At 43.5% G+C, this 22,528-nt stretch overlaps 1 protein-coding gene across 2 annotated transcripts; it reads right to left on the bottom strand.

Annotated features, from left to right (window-relative positions):
• Positions 1-427: 427 nt before the first annotated feature.
• Positions 428-20,580, bottom strand: setd1a (SET domain containing 1A, histone lysine methyltransferase). Of its 2 annotated transcripts, none has more exons than XM_071466556.1 (21): positions 20,472-20,580; positions 19,281-19,425; positions 19,094-19,192; positions 18,734-19,004; positions 17,921-18,051; positions 17,494-17,750; positions 15,154-16,858; positions 13,646-14,638; positions 13,179-13,346; positions 12,720-12,804; positions 12,485-12,627; positions 12,250-12,289; positions 11,945-12,137; positions 11,783-11,826; positions 10,277-11,574; positions 8,860-9,214; positions 8,478-8,659; positions 4,239-4,349; positions 3,046-3,165; positions 2,782-2,919; positions 428-2,666 (listed from the first exon to the last, which is right to left on the bottom strand). In XM_071466556.1, the coding sequence occupies exons 2-21, from the start codon at positions 19,416-19,418 to the stop codon at positions 2,493-2,495; spliced, it is 6,645 nt and encodes a 2,214-aa protein (XP_071322657.1). In that variant the 5' UTR covers positions 19,419-19,425; positions 20,472-20,580; the 3' UTR covers positions 428-2,492. The 2 variants fall into 2 exon arrangements, with proteins under 2 accessions (XP_071322657.1, XP_071322663.1); XM_071466562.1 differs by lacking the exon at positions 20,472-20,580 and adding an exon at positions 20,192-20,462.
• Positions 20,581-22,528: the final 1,948 nt, after the last annotated feature.

The raw sequence follows: 22,528 nt of genomic DNA, 5'->3' as shown, positions 1-22,528 counted from the left end.
TGTGGGAAGAAGAGCATCTTAAAAACAGTCAGTCCCAATGATTTTCACAGAATGATGTTCCACAGAGAAACGCTTGGAAAATGTATGTAAACCAGATCAACCAGATTCTTCAGCTCAGGTCACCATCTGCGCATCTCTCCCTTTCCTCTGTCGTCACCTGATGACTTGTGAAATCTAGTCTTTTTTAGGGTCAGATTTCAAATGCTTCCTCTCACATTTCTCAACGGGAAATGTCTATGTTGCAGGTGCATTGATTTCCGCTTCACGACTTCCTGTTCACTGTACTCAGCTAGTTATTTTTATGCAGCTTCTTTCTAGCATGTAAAAGCCAGCAGTGAGGATCAATGTCTACACAAACCTAAACCTGTAATCTAAACCTGTATTTCTAAATATAGGACAGTGAAAGTTATTTAAGAAAAACAAGAACTTTTTATTTATTTAAAAAATATTTTAATGCACCATTAATAAAGGGTCCAACGCATTAATACAAGAGAAATATTGCAAATAATATTAAAATAATCATCAAATTAAAAGGAAAAACAATAAAAAATAAATGAATGGAAGGTATGTACATGTTTCCTCCTCATGGAGAGAGGAAAAGGAACAACATATTTACAGCTTGGAATCAGTGTGTTTCTACGAGAAACAAACACCTCTACAATATTTACATGTACTTCTTGGATTTTTTTTCCTTTCATCTTTTTATCCTGTAGTAAAGAGGGTTGGTTTGTACTGAAAGGCTTTGATTACACAAAGAAATATCTTACAGGTTTTGCTGTTTGGGAGGGAACGAAATAAAAAGAGTCTTCTGCTAGTTAAAAGTTCAAAATGAAAGTTAAACTTTGGACGGCCACAGCCATATGAAAAACAGAGACACAACACAGAGGCCATAGACATCCGCCTGTCTGCAGCGTATCGCAAACCTACTGAGGCTCATTTATCCAACAGGCACACAGTTTATACCTTCCACCCATCTGCACTGCAACTAAGCAGGACATTTGTTTGCCTTGAGCTCATACATTTTTCAGGGAGGGATGTTTTGTATGGGGTGAACACGCTCTCAAATAAATAGACACTAATGCATTCTGGAGGGGAAAAAGGAAACGAAACCTTTAAAGAGACCTGACCTAATGAAATAAATGTGCCTTTTAAAAATCTGTAGCGCACAGTGACTTAGTTAAACAGTGAGCAGATATTTAGTACGAGGATCTGCACGAGTCTGGTGGTTATCTTTGTGTTAATGGCAGAAGAAAGAAAAACTCGCAGAAAATGTTCTGACCATCATGAATTAGGACTCTGACATCTGCCGGTTAAAACCGAGCCTACTGCGGAAGAAACAACTTAACACAGACAAACAGACAGAAACAGATCCTGCCAAGCAAACACTCAACGAGTCCTTCTTACAAGACCTTTTGTTGACTTTGTTGGCTCAAAGTTGGGGAATAGCCAAAAAAGAAAAAAACACAGGCCAATTTCAGTTGTGCTGACAAAATTCAGCAGCCAAGTAAAAATAACACATTTTTAGCTAGAACTCACATACATCACTTTACGCTGTGTTAAAAAACAGTAGTTCAAAGGACTCTAATCCAGACAGAAGGTGGTGGCAAATCAGGAAAATACTGCCCAGTGACGAGAAGGGAAGCAACAGTTTTATAGGGCTGGTGAATCACAAACCACTGACGACAGTGGGTGGGTACACTGAAGCTCATTTCACTGTAAGATACTTACAGCTGATGCAACTAAATAACAACATCGTTAATCATAATAGCAATAGTAATATTATTATAATACTATGAAATGAAAATAAAAAAGCTCCAAAACAATCGTCACACTTGGAAATCTTGCATAACTGAAGACCAAATTGACCGAAGTTATTCATCTGAAAAGTGCGCCCTTAACAAGCGCTTTTAAAAACCCTGAATTTGTCTGATATTCCTGTGCGTCTGTGTGCGGATCTATGGGGCAGGTGGGTACAGGGAGGGATTTGACACTGGAAGAGTGACCCCAGGCTGGAGACTACGTGAGCTGATGTGGACATAAAATACCACGGTTTTCTTTTTTGTTGTATTTTGTTTTGTTTTTCAGTTTCTTCCTTTGAACGGATATTGGCATGGAAAAAGAAAGACCTTTCATGTCTGGTTGCATGGAACAACTTGGTTGGAACATATTGCCCAATCAAGCACAACAATACTGCCACAGAAGAGCTAATGCTGAAGCAGAGCCCCCCTCATATTATTCAAATGCCAGGGTACACAAACCCCCACACACTGGCTTGTGAAACTGCCAAGTGAATGAAAAGTGTGTGTGAAAAGTGCAATTGCGTGCGTCTCTGTTTCCTGGGTATTGTGAGGACAGCTGCAAAGCCATCCAGAGGCTGGGGGGGGGGTGTCGGAGGGTGCCTTTGTTTCAATGTACACTCAGAGGAGGGCGAACCAGGAGGGGGGGGCCGGGTCTGGCTGGCCATTGGCAAGTGGGGGTGAGAATTGCGTCCACTAGTTCAGTGTCCCACGGCAATTCTCTGTTCCACAAAGGCAAGGGATCTTGTTGTCCTCCAGGGGGAATTTGTAGTCGTAGGTGATTTCTTCGTTGACGGCGATGGCCTGCTTTGAGTAGATCACAATCTTTTTCTGGGACTCTATGGTGATAACCTTGGCGTAGCAGTTTGGCTAGAAGAGCAAGAAAGCGAGAGGCCGATTAGGAACAAGTCTAGCAGTATATAACAATAAAACCAATCCTGTGTCACAGCCTGTGAGCTGTGGTCACAAACATGTTCAGACTCACAGTGCAGCAGTGGTTGATGAATCGTGCCAGGTTGCCACACTTGGTGGCATCTATGATTGTGTCGTGGTCCACTCTGAACAAGTAGCTGCTCCCGATGCCCTGCTGTGCGTACCGCTTCTCTCGATTGTCAGCCACCATCTGGATACACAACACACAGAAATGTCCTCACTGATCCTGCGTTAACGCTGCACCAACCACAACATTTTGCATATCTCACTGATTTTGTAGCTCGAAACAGAATGAAAACATTTTTCCTGATCGTACCTGTCTGATGTTTTGACCCACGTACTCGATGACCATCTCATCAGCAGCAATGGGCTCCATGGCGAACAGGCCCCACTCATGGATCCTGCTGCGTCCGAAACGAAGCTTCTTCTTACGGAACTGCACAGGGACAAAAAAGATCCACTGTAACAACGGTCCTGGTAGATTTATAAAATTTCTTTCAGCAAGAGCCTGCAGATTATTAGGTGAAGCTTCAGCCACTTACAAGGCTCGTCCCTGAGCTTTATCAGAGAAGATAAGCAAGTATCAGTAAGTGCAGAGAAACAGGCCAACCATCAAAAGGTTGAGTCTGTGTCTACTAACATTTGATCATTCAATTAGAAAAATCCACCTTAAAGATAAAATTAGCTAAAATACACACTTGACAGCACATTTAAGCAGATGAAGATCATTAAAGTTTAGTCTACGTTTTCTTTTTTTTTTTATATTTAATTATTTTTTTGGGCTTTTTATGCCTTTATTATAGACAAGTGGAGACTGACAGGGAAGGGGGTAGAGAGAGGGGAATGACATGAAGGAAAGAGTCAGACCAGTCGGGAGTCGAACCAGCGACTGCCTGCCAAGAGCGTCTTACGCTCAACATGGAACGCGCCCTAACCACTTGACGGCCGGGTCGCCAAGTTTAGTCTGCGTTTAAGATATTTGGATTGTAATTATCACAGTATTTATCACAGTTCCAGTGCAAAACTGTCAACACCCACAGACTTGACCAGCACCCTTCTTTAGGGTGTTGACTGATTTCTCACACCTTTAAACTTGTCGGGACCAAAGTTAGTGGTTTGCATCTGCTCCCAGTGTTTTCTCTGTATTTTTGCACAGAGCACCATGCTGCTGTTTTTCCTAGGATGTAAATGAAAGAGGGCCCCTAAAAATATTAAAATATACATAAAACATAAATATTATTAAGGTTGCAGAGAGTAATTAAAGTATGTTTCAATACTTTGTGAAGATTTCATATTTTTTTAAAGGGATAATTAGGAAAATATTGTATATCAAGATAACTGAGGTGTGAAATTTTGATATTGGAACATGCTAATAACCACTTTCAAAACTGCATAGATGGACTGTATGTAAAGAATAATGACACTGTGATGTACAATAATATATAAAACTGTACCATGTGCATGTAACTGAGTGACTACATGAGGCAGCACAGCAGTTATTGGCTGTACCTTAAGCTGGTTGAGTTTAAGCAGGTCAGAGTCCATGACAGCCGTGGTGCCAATGACGGTGAGGAGTCGCCGCTGCTCCGAGCGTCTCTCTGACAGCACCCGGTTCACTCCCTGGCAGGAAACAGACAGCACAGATCTTTAGAAAGGGGCCAATGACTCAACATTATGTTATCATGTGGCCTTCAACTGGAGGAGACTGAACCGGCAAAGCCCTTTGACCTTGATGTGCAACAACTAGTAAGTGTGAGAGAGGTTCATTGTGAAACCAATGAGTAACAGTGCGAGGTGAGTGAGGTACAGAGGCACGTTTCCCTTCTGTTCCTACAATGCATGCTGAACTAGATTCAGGCACAACCACACAACCAAGGAATGCAGCATCTGAAGACTATGATTCAGGTCTCTTTGTGTTTCTACATGATATCACTACTTACTGAGGCTTCTGACACACATTACCTGAACCTGCCATTTCATTATCAGAATCAGAATCAGTTTTATTGCCAAGTATGTTTCCACATACAAGGAATTTGTTTTGGTGTTATGGCTAAAAATGTGTTTTGTGAGGTCACAGTGAGCTTGACCTTTGACCACCAAATTCAGTTCAGTTCCACATACAAGGAATTTGTTCTGGTGATTGGTGCAATTGGAGGTTCTTGTAAACAACAGGTTTACACAGTTTTAGTTTCTGCCTGTATGTGGGAATCAGGTGGACCATGACATTATTCAAGTCATGTTTTCATGATACCATTAGTGTCTGTTGTTTTGTTGATAATTTAAGTTTAGTCTCTTTCTTTTGAGATCAAACTCAATGATGAATTTATCCTACAACTATTACCTGTGTAGTCAATGTCTTTTTTGCTCATAATTCATACCTGATTGTTGATATTAAAAAGATAACATTAATGTCCCTGATAAAAGTTATGAACCTTGATGCAGCCTTATCATTTTTTTTTTTTTTTTTAATAACCATAAAATATTTGGATTAAATTACATGTGAATAGCCTGTATATAGTCTGTTTTCATTGTAAGTAGTCAAATCATCCATTTGCATTTAGGTTGAGAGAACACTAATATTTGACTAATGTTTCTACAGCAGACAATTAGTAGACTAGAATTTATTGCCCTACAGTTGTATGCCTCCATCAAACCAGCCAAGCCGCTGGAAGTAAGATCGTAATCTCCCTGTCTTGGGTTACAGTGCTTACAGTACAGTGTTTTTGCAGAACATTATGATTTTACAGTGGAGTTGACCTTTGACCATTTGGATATAAGTTAAGTTAAGTTAACCCTTATTGTCTCTCTTGGGGAAATATTTGTCTGGGACATTCAAAAAGCACCGGAGTCCCAGTCACACACATGTAACTTACATTCCAAACAGCAAACAATCAAACTACTACAAAAAACATACAATAACACATCCAGCACTATACACAGTTCTTAAATAAAACACACACAATAAGAAAGATACAGGAATTATTGCACCATACCCTACAGAGGTTATTGCACTACATAAAATGTCATCACTTCTTCATTTTGTCCTATCAGACATTTGTTTTAAATTGTGTCATAATTATCATGTGAATTCATGAGTTATGGCTAAAAATGTGTTTTGTGAGGTCACAGTGAGCTTGACCTTTGACCACCAAATTCAGTTCAGTTCATCCTTGAGTCTGAGTGAATGTTTGTGTCATAACTGAAGACATTCCCTGAAAGCGGTCTTGACATATCCCTCAAGGTGTAAATGAGATTCTGGAATTGAACTGGAAAACTTAGTGTCTCTGTGCAGATGATGGCACAAAGACCATGACTCACATTCGTGCAGCAGAAAAAACTCAGTCAGCCCCGTAAACCCAGTCAAAGCACACTAAACAAGGGTAGATTGCTTATTTTGTCTGTTTCATTAATCATCAGTAGTTCATGTCTGCCAAAGCCTGGGACCACCAGCCAACCTGGAGCAGCTGTATAATTAAAAAACAACTCAGTGGTTATCAGCAACCCTCTGTTTGAACCCTTCCTGAAGAAAACCATTGATTCATGCTTTGAAACATTCCCATTGTTTACTCAGACCACTAGGTAGGCTAAACCACATCAGTGTGTACCCTTGAAAGGTGCAGACGGTGGCGACACCTGAAGCTGCGGGGCTGCGCTTTGTTCGCACCGGCTCTCGTGTGTTCGAGGACATCAGAGATGGATGCGGTGTCCAGTTACATCTCATTTTGTTCTCATTAAATCAGTCACACTGTACCTCAAAAAAAAAAAAAAACACAGCAAAACAACGAGTTGTGTGTAATGAAAAATCTGAAGTGTGTGTCCTCTGAATATAACGATATTTTCTCCATGGTGACGGTGAGACACAGTGGATAGCAAGAATGGAAAACACATTAATGGCAAATCCAAGCAATGCATAGCAACGAAAGCAAAGTGAGCTGGTTTTTCCTTCGGAAGCCACCAACACTAAATACCATTGGCTGATTTGCAGATGATCTAGATGACCTAGTGTTACTACCTTCAATAACAAAACATCTGGCAGTGTGTAAGTAAAAACAGACTCTAAGGAAACCACCACTGATGACTCACAAGAAGAATCATAAAATATATGTGTGTGTGTGTCACATGGAGGCTGGAACTCCTGATGTGTCAAAAAAAAACCTCAATTCCCAAATTTATACAAGAAGAACGAATTATTTCTTTGAGAAACAAAGAACAAATAAATGCTGACAATAGCAAAATGACGAAAAAACAGCTGAAATAGCATTTGAGATGGTTGAAAGTGCGTGTTTGCGTGTGTGAACGTGTGGTTGTGCAATTAACTAAAGGGCTATTTATACACCAAGTTATGCTAGAACATGGTATGCACATATAGCCGTGGGCTTGGCGTTAAAAGACACTTAATATTCTCAGGAACGAGAAGCTTTTGAACCTGGTGGGTTTTGTGGGCTCCCCAGGGAGTGTGTGCTCAGCCTTGTTTTGTTGACTCATTTCATGATGTGTGACTGTAAATGAAATACAGTGGCAGGAGAGAACATTGTGAAGGTTTGGCAGCACTGACCCTGTCCCTAGCATTATAAAAAAAGCTCTAAATATAGATGAAGTATAGATATAGATAAGTATGGATAATAAGTATAGATAAAGTCAAAGCTACAGGTTTGGTTTTACCTGCGGTGGGGGGATTAAAAAAAAGGGTTACTCATTCGTTTCATATTTGCTAGTAAAATTTAGGCAAAAAAGGGGTTTTATTTATTCAATCTGAGGTTATGTATAAAATTTGAAATTAATATAGGATAGCACACTACCTTTCTCAACACTCTACTACAGTTACTACTATTTAAACTGACTGATTAAATGTGAATCTACCTATAACTAGTGGTATCTTTAAACCATCTGAAAACATCCTTGATAGTTGGGCACAGGATCAGAACTGAGGCTCGATTTCAGAAAATGAAGTTCAACCATTATTTACTGTCTCATATACATGTGCAAAACCTCTGGACTTGACACAATCATTGGAAAAGTTATGAAGCTTTGTGTTGATCAGTTACTTGGAAAAGCCCCTACCTCAACTCCTGAAATTACAGTTTCATCTGAGCCAAGTGACTGTGCTTACATTCCACAATAACCATACTGGATGCCATGAAGTTGGTTTACAGAGCCAGTTTGGAGCTGGAGGAGAGAATTCTTTCCACAACACGATCTTCAGAAACCACATTAAGATTTCTTGTGAACTTTTCCTCAACTTTCCAGATTTAAACCCACCTTACTTCCACGACAACAGTCAAAACATTACAAATCTAACTGCAAACCTTTTTCAGTGCCTTTTCATTTGTTATCAAACATATGCTCGTCTCAGAAGCTCACTACATTTACAGGTTCACTTGAAGGCTGCAGTCTTCTCAACATTTCATGTGCCAACCAAGCACACCAGCCTTTGCAGTCTTATCAAGATTGATGCGGAACATCATCTCAATCAGTTGAGTCCAAATACCTCAGTCTGTTGTTCAGTGCACACTCCCTGGTAAGAAATACACCGACCACACTTACAGACACAAGTGTTGATTGTTTTCTAAAGTATTACAATTCTTTCAACTTAACTTAAACTTCTCTTCTATTCATTGGCAAAATCATCAGAGAACCACAGACTTTGGGTTTGGCAGAAAAGAAATTCCCCAACAGAAACCTGGTACGGATGTGGAAAAATGTTGATTTAATACTACAGAAACGATTGGAGAGTGGGAGTGCACCTACCGAGGTGTCGACATTCTCCACTTCCCGTATGACCTGCTCCGGCAGGTCCAGGTCCAGATAAACATCTTTCTCCTTTCGGCTGATGGCGTAGTAGCCCTCGCTCCTGGCACAACCGGTCACATGCTCTCGAAGCTGTCCGTCTGCGCTCTTCTTCTTACGCCGAGGGTTCGGCAAATTGGTTAGTGCAGCACAAAGGTCAAGGACAACAAAAGAATAACACACAATGACATGTAGGCATAATCTATTCATTTAAAAAAACATTCATATTACATAGGCTACTTATTATTGAAAATAGTTTGTTTGGACATTGGTAACTGGGGTTCATTTCTATGGCATTCACACACACACACTGAATGCAGGAGGCAGTCAGTGGTAAGGATATTAGTGTGGTTGACCCAGTGAGTGTCATTGAGCCAGTCGGAGCTGTGGTCGTCCTGTAGCAGCTTCTCATACGTCTTCTTCAGTAACATCAAGTCTTCGCCATCCAGGCCAGAGTTCCAGATGTCGTACAGGATGGTCATCTGCTCAAACTCACTACGGTTGTCAAATTTCACGGCTGGAGGCTCAGGTGCTGGGACAGGTTTCGGCCAGCGTTGGGATGTTGTTAACCCTGCCTCCTGCAGAAAGAGGCGCTCACTCTTCCTGACCTCTTCAACCACATCGTCCTCTGTGTCCGAGCTGGACAGCTCCCCAGACTCAAGCTCCTCCACGTCCACATCTTCCTCAAAGTCTGAGTCCTGTGCAGAGGAAGAGGAATATTACTGCCAGCGAACTGTGAATCAACACAACGAACTGGGTCCAGACTAAAGCAAAAAATCATCTATTGCTGCCTTTTTGGTTGTGGTCTGTTTAAGGTCTACACCAATATCTTGTACACACTAAATCACATGGACATGGTCACATGACAGATAACATATTTATTGACCAGTTTCTGTCACCAAAAAATATTACGGCCGGAGGCTAAATCTTTTAAGAGTTCATTCTATTTTGATGTATTTACCTTAATATATGTACGTATGCAGGGTCACTACATTCTGCTTGAGAAACAAGCACAGGTTTATTTACTGAGGCAGGCTACTGTAAACTGAATTGACGGCTCAGGATCTGTCTGTCTGAGCTCGGTAGATGACGGAGACTGCTTGATCACGTACATTTTTGTGCAGTAAATAATTTAAAAACAATGTCGCTTAGAGGCAAACAGCTCAATCAAAGTCAGTCTGGCATGTGAGGAAAAACTCACTCCACAAGCACAGGGCCGTGGTTTACGCTTGATAGCCTGATGTTTTATAAACACTAACTGAATACATGTTTTACATAAAACACAGAGGTAACGTCAACAGGTCTGTGCTAGTGAATGACTCTGATTAGTGTTATTGTAAAGGGCTCAACATCTCAGCCCCTCTGTCTGCTCCTCCAAAAACATCCTCTTTCCTCTAATCCGCTGCATTCTACAGAAGACCTGCCTCATAAATCTGGTCATGACACTTTTTCTTACCTTTTTAAAATCACATCTAAATATATTGAAGTTCTGAGGCCTGTCTGCGTTTCCACTGACTAAGCCCTGTGACATATTTTATCGTACTGGGGACATTTGTTCATGTGCAAGACGCAGACAATAAAGCCTTTCATTTCCTTACCTGGGGATAAACCTAACACCTGCATTATTACAAGACGGAAAACTAAAATTTGCACCTACAGATGAGTCATACCTCTATGTTTACTGTCGTGTTCGACACCCACTCTATGATTGGGACATCCACAGGCATTTACAGTAACAAACGAGACAAAGTCCCACGCACCTCTAGTTTCCGCTTCTTCTGTTTCTTGCCTGGCTGATCCGGTTTTTTCATGTGATGAACCTCAAGGTTTTCTTTGTCTTTTCTTCTCCTCTTTTTGCTCTCCTCTTTTTCGAGTTCGAAACCTTTATGAGTCATGCTCTTCTTCTTTGATGATGGCGGCACAGCTGCAGCCTGGCCTCCATCCTCGGACTCACAGGGCACTCCCATTGCAGACAGATATTCTCCTGTGTCTGCTCTGGGTGGCAGCGCCTCTCCAATGACCTCCTCTGGTGCTTCAAGCACCCCAGAAATAGTGTTGAGGTCTGCTGGCAGCAAGACAGAAGAGTCTTGTCTGGAGGAAGTCCTTTTGGTATTGGGTGGTGCTGAGAGAACAGGGGGTTTGCAGTAGTTGTGCTCCATAAGGACAATTACACCCTCTGGGCTCACAACCAGGGCCAGTGACTCTGGGGAGAAGAGATCTTCTTCCATCTTCTGCTCCTCTGCCTCATCAGATGTCTCCGTCTCCTCTGAGTCCCCTGCGTCAGGGTCCATTTTCAAGGCTACGTCAGCCAACACAGACAGGTCGGTGGTTGAAGCTGAGGCCAGCTGCAGGAGGCTGGATGCCCCCAGCTGCTCTCTGAGTCTTAACCTCTGCTCGTTTTCTTCCTCATCCTCGTCTTCCTCTCTGAGGGAGTGACAGGACGAGGCAGACAAGCTGGTTGTTCGAGGTCTGCCTCTGGAGCGTTTGTTAACAGGGGGTGGAGGAGGGGCTTCCTCAAAGGCCATCCTGCACATGGAAGCATGATCCAACGGCAGGTTCTGCACGGTGCGGCACACCATAACAGGAGGGGCAGGAGATCTGGGGGAGTCCTTGCCTGCACCCCTTTTGCCAGGGGATTTGACAGGGGTGGTCTGGGGAGAAACAGGGGGTCCCTTTTTGGATTCATCAGAATCTTGAGTTCGTCCAGGTGGGGGCACAATGAGGGCATTGCCTTCACCTGGTTTTGAGGCAAAGGGGAGCAGCTGGATGCCCTGGGTGGGACGAGATGAGGGGGCTGAGGCAGCAGTGAAAGGGAAGTCTGGGGGCCTGCCAGGAGAGAGGAGGGGGGATTCACCCGCCAACTGTGAGGGAGATGGAGATAGCGGTGCAGTCTGCAGCTGCGCTTTGCTGTCGTTCTCATCTGTGGAGAATGAGACCGTTTTCCTGCGTTTCTTGAGAGGGGGCACGAGAACAATAGGGGACGAAGGACGTGGGTATGGTGGCGATGGAGGCCGCTTGGTAGGTGCTGACGCATCTGCCTTGCTGTCCTTAGCTTCACCTGAGAGACACAGGAAAGTTTAGAAAGACTGATCTGAACTAAACACAATGCACTGTGCTTAGATTTTCACATTGTTTGCTGTTTGCTGCTCTGAAGAAACAACAGGTTTCCTCAGCTGTAGCAACAGCCCACAGAGCGAAGGTAAACCACCTTCATAAACTCAGATATGAAAATAATCTGGTAACATTGTGGACTGATGATGACTAACCTGTTTTGAGCTCTGCCTTTGGAACAGCAGTTGCGCTATTTTCCCTGGGAAATGTAAGAGAATAAATTGGAACCAGTAAGTAAGTAATTTGATTATGAAATACTGTCAGAATGCATTTCTGAGGCGAGCGCTCCCTCAAAGACGTCACACAGAACTTTATACCTGTCATCCTCTTTCTCTGTTGTGCTGTCCATGGTCGACTCATCCATGGTGTCTGGTCCTTCACTCTCAGCCCTCTCTCCTTCCTCTTCGTCCTCATCCTCAGAGGAAGATGAAGATGAGGATGCAGAAGAGGAAGAGCCGTCAGAGGATGAGGAGAGACTCTCATCATCGCTATCAGCGCTAAGGGCATCATCTGAAAAAAAAAAAATATATATATATATATATATATTTGGTATGACAACTGCCTTAACTGATCGTAAACATAAAAATAAAAACATAGTAAGGAATTACTGGCTGTGATTTACCATCTGACTCCTTTTCACTTTCTTCTCCCTCCTCATCCTCCTACACATAAAAAGATGGGCTGTGGTTACAACACTGAGAGAGCACAGTGAAATGCTGCCATCTAGCTATTGGTCAGAATAAGAACAACATGATTCCGATCAAATGTGTTAATACCGAAAAGCACATGAAGAAATCCAGTTACTTGGATTCCATTCAGACCAAACACTCATTAATTTAAATAATGGCGCCTCTCACCTTTTCAGTTGAGGATCCATCTGACGTTTCCTCTCCCTCGCTGTCAAGCTCCCAGGGTTTACGGTTTCTTGGCTTCTTTTTTCTCCTCTTGTTGTCCCTCTCAGCTCCGTGCCTGTCGGCCTCTGGCATTCTCCCATCAGCAGCTGGCAACAAGACAACAGTTTCAGAATTATATGCAGCAGCCCTATTAAGTTCAACCCCTATTTTAAAAGCTTTCAACACCAACTCAGCAAACCTTCATCATCCTCATCGGGCGGGGTTGAGGGTCGTGGCCTTTTCATGTCTCCCTCTTCAAGCTCCTGGGGTTCTTTCCTCTTCACCTGAAAGATTGGACCCCAACAATATATTTTTTGAAATCAATTAAACACAAGCAAGAATGGACCTAAACAGTTCTGACTACTCTAAGCTTATACCACAAAATCTAACACAATAAAAAACAACATTGCAATTTTTCCCTTCCTTGCTCGACAAAAATCAACATAAACAATATTAACAGAAGATTAATTATGCTGGACTCTAATCCAGGACCATTATACAAGGGAATGTCCTCATTTAAAAACTGTTAAACTCACACCTGACAGTGTGTGTATGTAATCAGAGGTGTAGATGTAAGTGTATTCATTTTTCAATCCACAGTGTGGGCTGTCAAACACGAAGAGACAGTCCAGCGTTTGTTGCAGTGTTGTGCTTTTACCTTGAAGGAGGGCAGCCGTAACGCTCCCCGGAGAGAAAAGCCCTCCACGCCACCACTCTTCGCCCAATCCACAAGAGACATGAGAGGCTCCCGCGGACGACTGACCTTTTCCTCTTTTTTCTCATCATCCCGTAAGGCAGACACCCCCCTAACCATTGTCTGGAAAGGCTGGAGAAGGAAAACATTTACAAATTAAAATGATCAATCACAGACCTCTGATCTTTGTTTTTTTAAAACAATGGTCACTCATCAGTGTAGTTGGCAGCAGCTTATAAATGAAAATGAGGAAGAAAGGTTTAAACTCCCATTACTGAAAAACAGAGCATCCCTTTGCTAGTTACCAAGCACATGAAGACTGATTCATGTTTCATTTGATCATAGAATCAAGTTGAAGTAAAGAAAATCTGTTAATAGATTTAAAGGTAAATAAATCAAAACAAAAAACAGTAGTTGCTGTGATTCCTTACCTTGGCCTTGGTCTCTTTCCTCTCCCACCACTCGTCAAAGGTGGCAAAGGCAACGTTCTCCACCATCTTGCGGTTCAGGTCCCTCTGCATGATGTTCTTCATTTCCTGGATCAGAGTACCCAGGACCATCTGCACTGTGGCCTCATGTGGATTCTCAGCCAGCATGGGCATCTGCTCCCCTGGGGTCCTGTACTCGTCTCCATCCTCAGGCAGCATGGTGCCATAGCCAGGTGGGGGCATGTAGGAGGGGTAGTGTGGTGGTAAGACGTGTGGTGGCCAGCCCGAATGGGGAGGCGGGATGCCGTGGTGTGGGGGTGGTGGTATTTGAGTGCTGTGGGGGTCGGGGTAGGGGTAGGGCATGTGAGGGGGCATGTAGCGGTGGTCCTGGTCATAGTGAGCGCCCGCCCCGCTCCCCTCTTGGTCCATGTAGGGGTGGTGTGTGTGGGGTGGCGGCATAGAGTGGAGGTGGTAGGAGGTGTAGTCAGCAGTGGCTGCCTCGCCGGGGCCCGGGGTGCCGTTGGATGACGACATGCGCAGCTGGTGCAGGCGGCTTAGCATGTGCGTCTGCATTTGGAAGGACATGGGAGCTCCTCCACTGTACTGGTTCATCAGCTCCATGGAGGTGGCATAGTCATACATGTGGTGGGGCATGGGGGGAGGATACTCAGGGTGCAGCTCCATGTGGGGAAGGGGAGGGATCCCTGGTGGGGGCGGGGGCTGGAGGGAATAACCAGGGGGAGGAGGAGGAGGCAAATGAGGCGGGTAGGAGGGCATGGGAGGGTGCATGGAGGTGCCAAAGTGCTGTGCAGAGTCAGAGATGGGAGGGGGGGAAGATGAGGGGTCAGCTGTTTGTGAAGGCATGGCAGCCTGGGATGAAGAGGGTGAGGAACCTGAGGTGACTGAGGGCTGGTGGGTGGTCACCGTTGTTATGGCGGTCTCCTCCTCCTCCTCGTCCGATATCTCCATGTCTTCCCCTGAGGAATGAGGGGAGGACTGAAAGAAAACACAGAGTTTACTGTTGTAAGTTGGGAACTCCCCCATGTGTTGAAGCACCAGACACCACAATAGTGCATTTATGCCATAACCACAAAAACAAAGACCCTGATAATTACAAAAAAACAAAACAAAACATACACATTATGTTGTTATATCCTGTTTGTATCCAGAATGTTGACAAACTTTGTTTGCAGTCTTGTATGTTCATCTTCTTTTTGTGTGCGAGTGTGTGCATTTCTAGATATCTATATCTACAGATTAAAAACTTTTTCCATGTACAATAATGTCTTTCTCATATGAAACATACATAAAACATCTTGTTTAGTTTGTTAATTTTTGAGTTGCTTTTACCACAACAATGAGCTCCCCACCACTTTTACCCCGTGGTGAGCGTGAGCATCAGCACTGCTTGGCAACAATATGAGAACCAACATTTTAATTGTCAGCACAAACAAGCAGTTGAGATCTAATAGTGTGAATCCCAAACTTTCATTATGTGCTACTGATCTTACCTGACTCTCCCCATTATAAGGAGGTGTGTGTGCTCCTGTCCTGCTCCGTGTATCGGCAGATCCAGCCTGTGAAGATTCCTCCTGCAAAGCTCCAGGCCCAGCAATGCCAACCTGGGGCTGGGGTTCCTCTGGTGGTGGGATGTGTGGGGAATAGGTGGAGGAGGATGGTGTGGTTGCATTAAGTACAGTGGGACTCTTCCTTCCCTCTCCTCCCTTCCCCCGTTTCCTTCCTCTGTGCCCATCTCTGTCTCTTTCGCCTTTCCTCCTGTGGTCCTTATCCCCATTGTCTCCCACCTGATTACCACCTGTGTGCTCCCCTGGGACATCGCCCGACCCACCTCGCCGGTCTCCTCGGTCCCCACGTGTGCCCCTCTGCTTCTCCTCTTTCCTATCTTCCTCGTCCTCCTCATCAGAGGCAAGGAAGGAAAATTTAGCCTTCTGTTCCTTCAGGAGCATCTCAATGCGAGAGTCGAGGCTGCTGCTGTGGTAGACAAACGGTAAACTCTCATTGGTGGAATCTGGCTCTGGTGAAGAGGAGTCGCGCTGGGGAGGTGGTGGGGAGCTGGAGGAAGAGGGGAGGTGATGGGGGAGTGAGGTGGAGGAGGGCGAGGTAGAGGAGGAAGTGATGGAGGGGTGGGGAGGGGAGGAAGGTGGGGGTGTCTTTGGGGGTGCAGGTGGAGTGCTGGGACGGCGTTTGGGCTTTGTCCACTGCTCTTCGCGTGACGGACTGTCCTGGTTGAAATCCATTGTTCCGAGAGTCTCAGCTACTGCCGCTGCGATTACAGAGGCTGGTGGAAGCGGCGGTGGCGGCGGTGGAGGGGGAGGCAGAGCACTGTGGTGACCAGGATGATAGTCTTTGTCAGCACCTACCGAAGGCAGAGAGCCTCTCTCTGCGAGGTTTGTGCCCCCCTGGCGGCTGGAAACATCCAATCCCTGAGGAGGGGCTGGGGCGGGCTCTTTGGAGGAAGAGTATGCAGAGTAAGATGAGGGTGGGGGGGACATGCTGTTAGAGGAAGAACGGTAGGAGTTGGAATTGTATCTGGGGTCAGAGCTGTTGGAGTAGTCACTGTCTCTGTCCCTGTCTCTGTCCCGCTCTCTGTCCCTGTCCCGGTCGTGGCTGCTCCTCCTGCGGCTGCTGCTGCCGTGGTGGTTGTGAGAATGGTGGTGGTTGCGGTGTCTCTGGTGGCTATGGTCACCTGACCGGGAGCCCAGGCTGTCTCGCCGGTACCCCCTGTCTTCCCTGCGATCTGAGTGGTGATGAGAGTGATGGGAATGGTACTTAGAGGAAGAGTTTGTGTCCTGCTGGTGGTGGTAAGATGACCTTCTGGAGCCAATCCCCGCTGCCCCGTATCGCCCCCCTGAGTCTCTGTCACGGTCCCGGTCCCTGTCTGACATTGGGGGCTGTTCGTATTGGTTGGCGAGGGGTGGTGGAGGCATTGAAGAGTGGTGTGCCATGTGTGGCCCAGGCCCCCCAACATTTGGGTATGGGGGATAGCACGGCGGCTCATTGGGACGGTATGATGTGGCTGGGGGGTACATAGGGCGACCTCGATGATAAACTGAAGGTTCCTGTGCATCCTCAGAGTAGCGAGAAGCTTTGTATCCTCCGACAGTCGACGAGACTGCAGAAGACGAGGAGGATGAAGGTAACATGTCCTGGGGAGGGTAGCCGCTGCCCAAAGTGCCAGTGTTGTAGCCAGTATGCCTGCAAGAGACACATGAGGAAAATTAATTAATTTATATTTTTATTTATCATGTTGTTGACCTAAGCATGACTCACATTCATAAACATGCTGCTACAGACTTTTGCCACCATCACAAGTTTAACCAAAAGATCAAGAGCACAAACCCAAGATTTACCTTTTCATGTTATAAATAACAAGTTGTACCAACACAATGTTCTTTACAGGACATTAAAATGTAAAAATACTTGTATTGTAATATAATGATGGCAAACATAGATGCACTGCCCAAACATACAATCCATGCAACATACCAGCTGCACAGAACCCAGTGATTCCTCAGCAAAGACAATTTCACTTTAAATTCAACACAAAGATTGAAAGTTGTGTGGAAATAAACAGATATGGTATGAAAAGTTGTACCTACATTTTCACAGTGGTATATATGTTATTGAAGGTTATGAATATTCCTCTGATAAATAAATAAAGCATTTCTTGATCTTAGTCTCATAACCTTTGATTTGACAATGTACAGATGATGCCCGGTGTCACAGCCTTGACTGAGGGACCTGAACTTGCCTCATGTTATCGACACCACTGAGGCAATTGGTAAAATTTTGATGTGTAAATCTTTCTACTGTAAATATCAATCACTAACCTGCCGCCGGTGTAGCCCGATTCTTGTGAGAAAGGAGTCCCAGATCTGGAGCTATAAGGTGTTCCTCCACCACCCTGTGACGAAGTAGAGGAGCCTGGGGTGTAGGGGCCTGCCATGGAGGAGGGGGGCGTGTCCAGACGCTGATCACTGAAGCCAGCGTCCACAGAGCAAGGGGTAATGTTTCCTGATGTGAGGGCCTGGACCCCTGCTGCCAAAACTGCAAGATCACTAGAGAGCCTCCGCCTGATTTCTGATGACTGTGCAGAAAGATGCCAAACACATTAGAATTTAGTAAACCAGGCAACTGTCTCATTCTAAAGCTACACTCAATCTGACTCACAGAGTGTGCAACTAATAATCATATGAATAATTCACATATTAACTTTAGATGATCATTAAATAATTGAAGTGACAGTTAATAAAATACCGTGTCAGGCTGTGGCTGTGTTGGGGCCTGAGGCTGGAGCCTGTCTGTCAAAGCCTTGCCTCCCAAGGGCACTGTCTGAGGAGTGTAGGACCCATTCACTATCAGGTCATAATACTTCTGCCTCTGCTGGCCTGGAGAAGAAACAAAAGTCACAGTTTTTTTCTACATGAACTCCATTAGGCTTCAGTGCCATTAAGAGACTGTATTTGCATGGTTGTTTTTGTCACAGGGTTGCTTGTCGGTCTAGTTATTGATTAGCAGAAGATCTCAAAAACTTGATGATAGATTTCAATTAGCGTTGTGAGAAAGAACAAGTGATTCATTTTTGGTGCACATTTGAATAAAGGTGCAGGATATTTAGTGATATTGTCACTATTTTCTCACAAACTTCAGCTCTTGTTTGAATGAAACAAAAAGCTGGCAGAGACATCCCCGTACACCTACTTCACTTTATGTATTTTGTGCATACAGATACAGATCCTGGCGCAGAGTAAAAATATCCTAACCGTTTCAGTCATTACGATAACAAATTTGGAGAGTTGTGCAGCCTTGGGGTGGTATACACTCTCTGGGTGCTTTGCAGTTTTATCTGCACTTCACAAATTTTAACTGGCTTATGTAATATTTTAATTTGAGTTAACAGGTCAGAGGGTTTCAATGTGTTTTAATGAACATAATCAAAATGTTCTAGCCAAATTTTCAAAGACTGAAATCAGAGATCATCCAAGACTGTTTGAAGCATCACTGTGATAACTTTTAACTCACACCCTATTCACACCTTAAAGATGCCTTAAATGAGATGTATTATCTTACCCTTTATATCCAGTTGAGCGTGAATGATGTTGCCCATGACAGAGGTGTTGTGCAGATGCTTGACTGTGTCCTTGGCTCCTCTGGTGCTGGTGAACAACACCCTGGCCAGGCCCAAGTGCTTCCTGGTCTTGGGGTGAAACAGGATTTCCATCTCCTCCACCTCACCAAACTTGGCACACATTTCTGCCAAGAAGGGCTCCTTGATGTTGTCATTGAGTCTAGCAAAGGTTACCTCTTTGAGGGGTATGGGACCCACATAGAACTCATCAAGCTGGAATGAAGATCAGGGAAAAGATCTAGTCACTTTAAGAAATGAAGCAACTGGGATGTGTGAAATGAATGTTGACCAGCTGTTCTTACCTTAAACTTCGGCACTGGCAGGGACAGTTCTGTATACCTAGACCATAGCCTCCGGGGTCTAGGGTCCCGCAGTTCACCCACAGGAGGAAATCCAGAGTCCTGACAAAATTATACAGGTTGCAGTTTTAAGCTACAGCTCTCTCTCTCACACACACATTACAAATAATAAAACTGGAAATCCACTCACTGGCACACTGAAATGCACTCCATCATATCTGTAGATTTTCTGTGCAACCCGCCTAACAGCAGGGTCCTGGACGAGTTTGTAGCTCTTCCACTGCAAACTGACAGCTTTTTGTGTTTCTGCCCCACTGTCTGGATCCATCCTACAACTGAGTGTCAAAGAAAACCATGGTTTTAAACAGTGCAGCGGCTACTGTTTGGGTACAAACCCCACATCAGAATCATCACCACGGGGAGCAAAGCTTTAACAAACTGGATGCGTAGTGAAGCTACACCTATCCGAAATACTGCAGTAATTACAGATAAAGTGTGATTTGCCCGCTAGCAGAGGCACTTTGGATGCTAACATAACAGAACGATGAGCTGCGTCACATCAGTTAGCTAAACATTAACTTCTGTGACTAGTATCCGGTTATAGTGATTTTCCAGGTACAAGGAAAAATTAATTAAACTGGATAATTATCCTCGGTTGGATGCTGCGTGCTGTCAAAACAATGAGCAGCGTTACGTCACTAGCCAGTTAGTTCAGTTAGCAACCTGCTGCTAGCAAAGGCTAACGTGTACCAACAAAATGCAAGGAAACCGTTTACCAGCGACAGCACAGATTTCACGTTAAACCCTCATTAATTCGGGTTCCGATTTATTCCGTATGAGCAGCATTACCGGTAGCTCCTGCGTTAGGTAACGTTAACTGCTGTTAAATTACTTATGCCATCTCGCTTTAGCCAGAGCAACTTAACGCTACCGTTGGCTAATGCTAACTAGCAAGAGCACCAAGTTAGGAGTCAAAACTCTGATCCTGTTGACCCTGCGTTTGCATGGGTGATAATTTATGAGGGGCATTCATGTTACGCATCTCTCTTCGCGGCTCTACTGACTTGTTTTGCCCCAAGTTCGCTTAAACTCAGACCCCACCTCTTCGTGAGCTACTGCCCGCTCATCCGAAAGTAGCAAACCGCCGCTACAGTGTAGGCAGCTGCGGCCAGGCCCGGGAGACGAACAAGAAAAACACTGAGTCCCTAACAGAGACGGGACATCTCCGACCTTGCGTTAAAGCGAAACCGTCCAGCTAAAACAGCGCCGCTATCATTCCGGTAGTTAGTTAAGACAGCAACACGCCTCTCCGAGCGACGAAGCCATTGTTTTCACGTTAGAACCCCAATATTGATGAGAGAGCGGCCATCGCGTAACCAACCTGAATGCCTCGCCTGTTCTCCATCAGTGTCCGCGAATGCAACCTGTGATTTCTGAGCGGCACTTTCTTCACGACAGGTTGGCGGAAAAATATCCCCACATCGATATAAAACACTGAATACACAACAAAAAAAAATAAAAAAATTTTTTAAAGTGAACAAATCACTACCTTTTGTTAATTGTGCAGTTTTTATAGATGAAAAAATGTTTGAATCTGCTCATGCAAACCCCAGCTGAGGAACGCGCCATCAGAGCGCCCTCTAAAGGCTGGTCTGTGACAGTGCAGCTAACTCAAAATGATTCTTATTTCATTATTTCTTTTATTATTATTTATTTATATCGCACATTTAAAACAACCTCAGTTGACCAAAGTGCTGCACAGACATTACATAAACAAATGTAACACAATAAATGAATAAAACCGATGTATCTTACTCAACCAGAGCTGAAAGTCAGTGTAAAAAGCAGATCTCACATGGACAGGGAGGCTGTTTCAGATAATAATGTTTGATCACATTTATTAACCAAATAGTAGACGTTTTCATATGTAATATGCAGCAGACATAACAATTAATTGAGTCATTTATTATTTACATATTAATAATTACTATAATTATCTGTATTATCATATATATTTTCTAACAGACTAGGCATGATTATTACAATGGTAATGGTACAATGGTGGAAGAAATATTCAGATTCTTTAGGTAAAAGTAACAATACAAGTACTGCATTCAAAATTTGAATTTAGTAAAACGACATAAGTATAATCAACAAAATGCACTTGAGTATTTAAGGTAAAAGCGTTAATTGAAGAGACAGAAAAATGACCCCATCAGTGTTTTATTATTACATATTTGATTATTATGTAATAATATTACTGATGCATTAACGTGTAAGCAGAATTTTCATGTTGTAGCTGGTGAGCTGATTCTAACTACTGTATATACTGTTGGACAGTTTAATCGCAACAATTAATTATATTTTTATAAACGTTTTATATGTACAGTAGACAGAACATCATGTAACTACAGATTCCAAACAGATTTAGTGGAGCAAATTATACAATATTTGCCTCTTGAATTTAGCAAAGCAAAAGTATAAAGTAGGAAAAAAAATAGAAATACTCATTTAGTACAACTATTCAAAATTGTACAAAGATACAGTATTTCCACCACTACATTACTACATAGTGAAGGTCATGTGGAGACTGACTCAACAATGCAGGAGGGTAGAAAGAGATGGAGTACTGTATAAATACTAAATATGTATAATAAGTGTAAGGTAATGAAATAAATTCAGCATTCTGAACAAAAAATTCTTCTTCTTGATTTGTCATCCATTGACATACAGGTGAAATGACCCCAAATTGCCAGTTTATTAGACACAGCTACCTAAAACTAAAGCAGTCTGACACAACAGTGATGCAACAGGTTTTACTGCCATTAAGGTTATAATACTCCCCATTTAAATCAGGTTTGGAAAACAGAGACAAACAAATAAGTAAAGTTCTTGTTGAGTGAGTTCATTAAATTCCTTGGTAACTTCTGATACTATATTTTTTGTTCTTTTGTCAAAGGATTTCTGATTTTTAAGATACTGTGGACTAAACGCAAATAACTTATTTTTTCATATCTCCCATTGAGATTTATCAGAATCAGAATCAGAATCAGTTTTACTGCCAAGTATGTTTTCACGTACAAGGAATTTTTCCTGGTGATTGATGCAATGAGCGCACCAAAACACCGAAGCAGCCATCAGATCAGCCTCACACTATAAAAGGCTTATGACTAAACACGGTTATTATCTATTTCAGCTTGTCAAGAGACAACCACACCACTGTAACCAAATCTAGGTGAAAGACTGCTGACACTATCTATAAGTTATATTTAGCATTAAGCCTCACCCGTTCTGGTCCCCGTTATAGGACCTTGCTCTTTCAACTACTCGCTTTCTCTGTTGTACACTACTATTTTATGACCCACGTGCTATATTTTATGCAGCCGTCATTAAATCAATTACTGGAAATTCACCATTAAAAACAAACAACGGACACAA

The sequence above is a fragment of the Trachinotus anak genome, unplaced genomic scaffold, assembly GCF_046630095.1.
Source record: "Trachinotus anak isolate AG129_WGS33_773 ecotype Australia unplaced genomic scaffold, CSIRO_AGI_Tana_v1 ptg000003l, whole genome shotgun sequence".
Lineage (NCBI taxonomy): Eukaryota > Metazoa > Chordata > Actinopteri > Carangiformes > Carangidae > Trachinotus > Trachinotus anak.
This window is presented reverse-complemented; position numbering and strand designations above follow the sequence as displayed.

Coding starts and splice junctions, on each gene's coding strand:
- setd1a (XM_071466556.1), bottom strand. CDS start 19,418: ATGGATCCAGACAGTGGGGCAGAAACACAAAAAGCTGTCAGTTTGCAG. Junction 13,347..13,645: donor GGAAAGAGACCAAGGCCAAG/GTAAGGAATCAC, acceptor TTCCTTCTCCAG/CCTTTCCAGACAATGGTTAG. Junction 4,350..8,477: donor TGGAGAATGTCGACACCTCG/GTAGGTGCACTC, acceptor GTTTCCTGCCAG/GGAGTGAACCGGGTGCTGTC.